Raw genomic sequence first — 8175 nt, 5'->3', positions numbered from 1 at the left:
GTGTGTGAGTGTGTGTGTGTGTGTGTTGGGGGGCTTTATGCTGCCTCTTGCACGGCATCCCCCTCTCCCACACAGGCACAGGTGCATGCACATGCTGCACTAATACAGCATTAGCTCCCAGTCAGCCCAGCTTTCCTCTCCACAGCACTGCACAACACAGCGGGTTCACTGCTGGAGCACATAGTAGCTCCAAATGAACCTCCTCACTCCCTCACTCCCTCCCTCCCTCCCCACACACACACATATCCCAGGATCCTCCACTGCAGCAGCAGCAGACAGGTAAACAACCCCGGCTGGTGTGTGACTCAGGGATCAGTGCTGTTCAGCTGGCTTTGCAACAGATGCAGGTCGCCCCCTGTTGGTGGCAGGAAGCAATGAGCAACACCAAATTTGGGTTGTTGTTAAAGCGAGGACTCTGACTTTATTTTCAGATATAAATGAAGGAGGTGTTGTACTCTTACCGGGCATCCCTGTGGCTGAATGATCCTAGATGTATGTTTAAATATAATTTAAAAAAATTCAATCTTTTGTTTTCCAAAGCCTCAAAATAACTACATAATAGTGTGTTATATACCAAATAAAGGGTCAGTTCACCCCAAAAATCCAAAACACAATCATGAGACGTCATGACAACTTACACCAAAATGATCTGGATAGATAAATAGCACTACAGGTAAGAGGAAAAATATGTATTTTAAAATTTTTGGAGTAAACTGCCACTTTAAAGTAAAGTGTTACCATCTCATTTTGTTTCTCAGATGTATAAACTAGTATGTTCATATACATAGTGTTAAATCTGACCTCATCATTACCTGTGGTGAAGTCATCATGATGACCATCATTATATTCTTGATGAAAATAAAGAATATTTAGTATTTCTAAAGAATATTAGATTACATTCTTTATTTATGTAAATAAAGAATATAATCATAAAGTTCCTCCCCCCTTTCTTCCTATAAAGACACCTTTATACAAAAGATTATATAAAGATGCATTTACTAACTAGTAATGTGATGCTAGTTTTGTAACTGTTGAATGAATGATCACCTTTATAGATGCTTTTCTGTTGGTCATTTATACCTTTTGTGAACAAATGTAGTTGTGTTCTTGATATTTTCTTGTTCTTTGAGGCCTTTTGTTTTCAAAAGACATATTTTCCTATCTTGTTTGTGCATCGTCCATTTGAGCATTTTGAATAAATTACCAGTGGCATGCTTTATTGATCCTTGTAAAAAAAAAACTACCCGCCCTCCCACGCACACACACACGTGCCTACACAAAGGTCAAAGGTTAGGGTCATTGATTGAGCACCACACCTCATGGCCTGGAAGAGAGAATCACTGTGTTGCTTCAATTCAAATAAATGATTTAACCATATAACTTTCATTAAAAAAACAACAACATCGGTATTTGTGGAATCCACCTCGGTACCAGCCTCAGATACTTTCTTTTGGTAAGAAAACATCACTGGCACGATTTTGCATTGCTTTTCAAGTAATGGCATTTACTTTTGGAATAACACCAGCTGCCTCCTAACGCGGTGATGTCAAAACAAGTGTATAATGGAAACAAAGCATGAGGTTAAAAGTTGTGAAGCTGTTATCCCAGCACAAACAGGCAACAAATCCATCTGTGCAGCCTTAAATGACCAAATCCATGACATGTCAGCACAATAGAACAGCTGTTATGTCAAGGCCAAACATGTCAGTGTTTGTAGATCATACTAATTCAAAATATATGCACATATTTTGTCCACAATAAACAGCTGGTTTGTGCCCATTAATGAGTTTTTGTTGGACCAAGATCCAAAACCAGGACTGTTTACTCCCTCAAATAAGAAGACGGAATATAATTATTCTTATCATACAGTATTTGTTTATTGCAATAAGATGACAGGCCCATTTTTGCTTATCATCATAATAACTGATTATTGTCAAGGTAAGTTTACTGCATAAATGACCAACCAGGGAGGTTTGAAGCTTTAATAGTACTAGGACTCTGATCCAAATATGTCCACATTATCATTGTAGTGAAGGGACACGCCTTCCTGTTGTCAACAAGTACACATTCCTATCTTTTACTACCAGCTTACTACTGGCTCACTGGCTCCAGACCAGACCCATGGAGGTAAACAACCTTCACTGGCTGCACCTTGTCAGCAATGCAGCATCTCAGTGTCGCCCTCTGCTGGGGAAAAGGAGGAGCAACAATGGTATATCTGCAGGGAATTCACAGGTTGATTTAGCATTCTGTTCATCATACATACATCATACAAGATAAGATAAGATAAGATAAGATAAAATAATCCTTTATTAGTCCCGCAGCGGGGAAATGTACAGGATTACAGCAGCATAGGGTATAGTGCAAACAAGAGACATAGTAAAAGAAAAACAAGATAAAATAAAATGAAATAAAAAACAAGTATTATACAGTACCAGTCAAAAGTTTGGACACACCTTCTCATTCAACTACTTTGAAGAATCTAAAATATAAAACATATTCTGGTTTGTTGAGCATTTGTTTGTTTACCACATAATTCCATATGTGTTCCTTCATAGTTTGGATGTCTTCAATATTAATCTACAATGTAGAAAAAAATAAAAAAAATAAAGAAAAACCATTGAATGAGAAGGTGTGTCCAAACTTTTGACTGGTACTGTAAATAAGCAATAAAAAACAGTAAAAAAAAATCCACATTAACTGAAATAGTATATGTACAGACAGAAAAACTATTATAATTATTATAGCTACAAGAAAAAAACATTAGAAATACAGCCCAATTGATATAGAACAATTTACAGAAAATTCAACTAATTAATAATAATAATACGTAAACAATAAGGTATTTCAGATTAAATATACAAAAAAGTGACGCCTTCAAAGTGTCAAATTTGAGCTTCACAAATAAATAATGTAGAGGAACAAAGGTTCCGCTCTTGTTTCCAGGGGGAACGTATTCCTTGGTGGACCTTACTTTGTCAACGCGGAAGTGTCCAACATGTAGCTCTCGGAGAGAAGCCTGCTTATCCACCTGTTCTCTGGAGGATAAAAACAGCAAGGTAACACTAAAATCTGTTACATTTTTTGTTTATTTTGTCAGCATGTATTGTTTTATTTTTAATTGATTAATAATGTATTTATTTAAAAAACAAAACAAAGCTGGAGAACAACACCTTGGTCTGTTTTCAAAATAAAAGCGCGACGAATGTGAAACGTCAATTCTTTCGCGTTTTGATGTGTGTAAACTGAAACATTCAAACTCAAATGTACTCTTAAATATTGGCTAAGTTGTTGGCAAAAGCCCGTTTCTTTTATGGACAGGCTAGCCTGTACAACAGAGTCACATAACAGCAGATGCTTTTATTTTGAAAATAAATGTACCAGAGCTGACAGAAGCTTTTTGCTTGAATGAATAAAACTTTTATTAGTAGCTATTAACCACAACTAGATGCTATACTTCGTATAACATAGTATTGGATGTAATACTTTGCACCATCTTAAAGTAAACTCCAGGTTTAAATGTAGTTGTTATTCCTGTTTGTTTATATCTGCCTGCTGCCTGTCAGATTAAAAGATAATGATGTTAAAGTTTGACTTCTGTGGATCAATATTCTGCAACTAAGCAGTCAGTGGAATAGCAAGATTTATAATGTATCAACCGCATTTAAGATGGACCACACAAACTATCTATATTTAGCGTTGACCAATGCAAATCATTCATTGGTAATCTGATCACATTAAACTATGTCATAGCCTGTATTCATAATCAAAAGGCTGTTTCATGGATGCTATTAAAATCAGCCCAATCGAAAGGGCACATATTACAAAAATAATAATGATATTTTCACATTGAAGTGGCCGATTGCTGATATTCAAAGTGGCCCGTTAGAGCTGCAACTAAATATTATTTTCATTATCGATTAAGCTACTGATTATTTTATCAACTAGGAGATCGATCATTTAGTCTATATAATGTATGAAAATAGTGAAAAATACCCGTTTGCGATGAATCTATTATCAAAAAGATCCTGATCATTTTTATATCGATCAATTCATTCATTTATTGGAAAGAATGACCTGTTTACAATCTGCAATTTAATTGGTAAATGCCACAACTTGGCTGATTGTTTTTAAATTATTTTTTTTAATATTTTGTTTCAGATTTCACCATGGCGGGAACTTCCAACAGCGGTGCTGCAGGTCAGCCCTTTGTTGCTGATCAGGTTCCTTTCCTTCACCTTTGTACCACTTTAGAGAAAATCCAGAAGTCCAAACTCCGCCCAGATAAATCCAAGATCCTTGGGGATTTCATTGAGTCCTGGAGGAAGTTTCACTGTGCCCTCCACAAAGACAACCCCAAAACAACCGACTCTTTCTACTCAGCCATGCGCCTCATAGTCCCTTCCTTTGAACGGGAGCGAATGGCGTACGGCATCAAAGAGAGCATGTTAGCTAAACTCTACATCGACGTGCTGGGCCTCCCGAAGAATGGCCCCGAAGCCAATAAACTGTTGAACTACCGCGCTCCGACCACATCCCAGGGAGAAGCTGGTGACTTTGCCGGTATGGCGTACTTTGTGCTGAAGAAACGATGCGACGACAAAGGAAACCTCAGCATAAAAGAAGTCAACGACTTCCTGGACTCGGTGGCCATCAACAACGCGGGCAACCAGAAGGACCTGGTGAAAAAGAGCCTGCTGCACGTCATCACCCAGAGCTCGGCACTCGAGCAAAAATGGCTCATCAGGATGATCCTGAAGGACATGAAGCTCGGGATCAGCAAAGAAACTGTCCTCCAAGTCTTCCACCCGGATGCCACCGAGCTCTACAACGTCAACACGGACTTGAACAAGGTGTGCCAGCAGCTCCACAGCCACTCCGTGTCTTTAAGCGAAGTCTCCATCGGACTCTTCTCCGCTTTCAAGCCCATGTTGGCGGCTATTGCGAACATCCGCAATGTGGAGAAACAGATGGGAAACGCCCCTTTTTTCATCCAGACCAAGCTGGACGGGGAGCGCATACAGCTGCACAAAGACGGCGATGTGTACAAGTACTTCAGCCGAAACGCGTTTGAGTACACCAATCAGTTTGGAGGATCCCCGCTGCAAGGCTCCCTGACGCCTTACATCCACAACGTTTTCAAAGGCCACGTCGTGAACTGCATCCTCGACGGTGAGATGATGGCGTACAACCCGACCACGGAGGCCTTCATGCAGAAAGGGAGCAAATTCGACATCAAGAGGCTCATGGACGACTCGGAGCTGCAGACGTGCTTCTGCGTGTTCGACGTGCTGCTGGTCAATGACCAGAAGCTCGGCCGGGAACCGCTGAAGAAGCGCTACGAGACCCTTCAGACAGTTTTCACGCCAGTCAAGGGACGGATGCACCTGGTGCCAAAGGCCGATGGCAGGACCATGCAGGAGGTGGTGAACTCCCTGAATGACGCCATTGACGGCAGGGAGGAGGGGATCATGGTGAAGGATCCAATGTCCATCTACAAACCTGACAAGCGGGGGGAGGGATGGCTAAAAATAAAGCCTGAATACGTGGACGGCTTGATGGATGAGCTCGACCTGCTGATTGTCGGCGGCTACTGGGGGAAAGGGAGACGGGGCGGTATGATGTCACATTTCTTATGCGCCGTCGCCGAAGCTCCAAAGCCCGGCGAGAAACCCTCAGTTTTCCACACCCTCTGCCGCATCGGCTCCGGCTACACCATGAAGGAGTTGTATGAACTTGGTCTAAAGCTGGCCAAGCACTGGAACATCTATCGGAAGAATGACCCGCCGGCGTCCATCCTGTGTGGAACCGAGAAACCGGAGGTCTACATCGAGCCCTGCAACTCGGTCATCATCCAGGTCAGGGCGGCCGAGATAGTCGGCAGCGACATGTACAAAACCAACTGCACCCTGCGCTTCCCCAGGATCGAGAAGATCCGCGACGACAAGGAGTGGCACCAGTGCATGACCCTGGCAGAGCTGGAGCAGTTCCGCGGCAAGGCGTCCGGGAAGCTCGCCTCGCGGCACCTTCACATCGACGGCAACGAACCGCAGAAGAAGAAGCGCAAGATGGCGGCCAAGCCCAAGAAGGTGGTCGGGATCGTAGACCACTTCAAGCCCCAAGACCTCTCCGGGGTCGCCAAGGAGACGGATATGTTCGAGGATGTGGAGTTCTGTATCCTGAATGGCACACAGGATAGCCCCAAGGCTGAGCTGGAAAAGGGCGTGGCCAGGTAACGTGAATGCTCAGTCATAATAAAAAGTAATAAGTTGTAAGTTCTATCTAAGTTAGCTAACATCAGCCAGATATGCTACTGGTCATACCAGACCAAATAAGGCTGTAGATGCAAAAGCCCTGAGTGTATTGAAATGAGCAATGGTGCATGTTATTATTTATGAGTTAAACTTTCAATTTATTGGAGGACTATAGTGTTCATTTTCTTTTTCAAAAGTCACATGGTTACACTTTAAAGTATGCTAAATGATATGGATAAACAAGAAGGCTATCAAGGAACTCCAAAATCTTAAAATGCTGAGGAAGGAAATATTACGAAGCATTTACTATTATTGCAATATCATTAAGAGACGATATGTTTTGACAAATGTAGGTCTTCTTCAGGGCATTTAACAAAACCAAACACAAAATGAATGAACTGAGTTCTGGTGTCTTCATAGTTGTGGAGGTGTTGTGGTTCAAAACCCCGGACCGGACACCTACTGCGTGATTGCCGGCGCGGAGAACGTGCGCGTGAAGAACCTGGTCACGTCGGACCGGCACGACGTGGTGTGGGCCTCCTGGCTGCTGGAGTGCCTGCGCCAGAAGCAGGTGGTCCCATGGCAACCTCGCCACATGATCCACATGTCGCCCTCCACCAGGGAGCACTTCGCCAAGGAGTACGACGGCTACGGCGACAGCTACTTCGCGGACACGGACGAGCAGCAGCTGAGGGAGGTGTTCGGGCGGATGAGCGGCGCGGACGAGCCTGCGGCGGCGGACGTCGGCCAGGTGGAGCAGCGGTACGGCTGGGAGGACCTTCCCACCAGCATGTTCAGACCCTTCCAGGTCTACGTGGACCGCTACGCTGACATAGGGGAGCCTGAAACCACCATAGCTGCCAGCTGTTTGGACATCAGGGCTCTGGAGTTTCGCTTCCATGGAGGAACGGTGGCTCAGAAGTTAGAGGAAGGAGTCTCTCATGTCGTTATCACAGAGGAGAGCAGACTTCTGGGCTTAAGGTCTCTGAGACGCTCCTTCAAGAAGAAATTTAAGATTGTACGAGACTCATGGGTGACGGATTCAATCGAAGCAGGGTATCTGATGAATGACGATGACTACTTAGTTTAAATGTCTTCTGGTGACACACAGGATTTAAGGAGAGGAATCCTTGTTAGAATTTTAATAAATTTAAAATAAACATGTCTTAGATACAATCACTGTTTTAAACAACACTTTGCTGTAGGTGGTGTTACTTCTCAGGGGGTTTATGCAAACTTTATGAGTTTTTAATTTTGGTGTTCTTAATGAGTGATTCAGGCTGCTTGTTATTAGTTTGAAATGAATACGCCACTGGGAAAGTCAGAAGGCAATGATTTGTTTTAAAAATTTTGAAAGTTGGAATTGAATTGTGAAGTATAGAAATACGGACGCTGATTAATCTTCAGATATCGCCCCCTCCCCCCTCCCCCTTTCAACTTTTAGCCGAGAAGTTGTTAACACATTTTATGGAACCAGGTTTTCGACTGTGGGTTTCATTTTAAAAGCCATGTTGAATTTGTGGGAATATAAAGGTACTGTTTAAAAAATGAAGCTGCTTTCATGCTCTTAACTGTTCTGCCTTTGGATATGAAATCATAAAATAAAAAGAATCCACAATGGACTGATATAAATTCACCCTAATAGTAATTTAGTGTCGCACTTACATATAATTGAAGGACTTGAATCCTGGGATTCGAAACAGCAGAGGTCGAGATATCCTGACTTTTAGTACCTTTTGTTACACATTTCCCATAATGCTACTGATTATCTTCTTTCATAGAAGACTTTGTGTGTAAAATTATTGGAGGAAAAAGGGGGAATTATTGTGCCGAGCCTTGAACGTTTTTGCGTTCTTTTTGTCATCTGTCCCTTTTTGCTTTTATTTCTGTCCAATCATGTGTGAAACACAACTCTAATAAA

At 42.3% G+C, this 8175-nt stretch overlaps 1 protein-coding gene across 1 annotated transcript; it reads left to right on the top strand.

Annotated features, from left to right (window-relative positions):
• Positions 1-2954: 2954 nt before the first annotated feature.
• Positions 2955-8175, top strand: lig4 (ligase IV, DNA, ATP-dependent). Its single transcript, XM_054623799.1, has 3 exons — positions 2955-3059; positions 4162-6232; positions 6675-8175. The coding sequence occupies exons 2-3, from the start codon at positions 4170-4172 to the stop codon at positions 7342-7344; spliced, it is 2733 nt and encodes a 910-aa protein (XP_054479774.1). The 5' UTR covers positions 2955-3059; positions 4162-4169; the 3' UTR covers positions 7345-8175.

The sequence above is a fragment of the Anoplopoma fimbria genome, chromosome 22 (genome assembly GCF_027596085.1).
Source record: "Anoplopoma fimbria isolate UVic2021 breed Golden Eagle Sablefish chromosome 22, Afim_UVic_2022, whole genome shotgun sequence".
Taxonomy (NCBI): domain Eukaryota; kingdom Metazoa; phylum Chordata; class Actinopteri; order Perciformes; family Anoplopomatidae; genus Anoplopoma; species Anoplopoma fimbria.
This window is presented reverse-complemented; position numbering and strand designations above follow the sequence as displayed.

Coding starts and splice junctions, on each gene's coding strand:
- lig4 (XM_054623799.1), top strand. CDS start 4,170: ATGGCGGGAACTTCCAACAGCGGTGCTGCAGGTCAGCCCTTTGTTGCT. Junction 6,233..6,674: donor CTGGAAAAGGGCGTGGCCAG/GTAACGTGAATG, acceptor GTGTCTTCATAG/TTGTGGAGGTGTTGTGGTTC.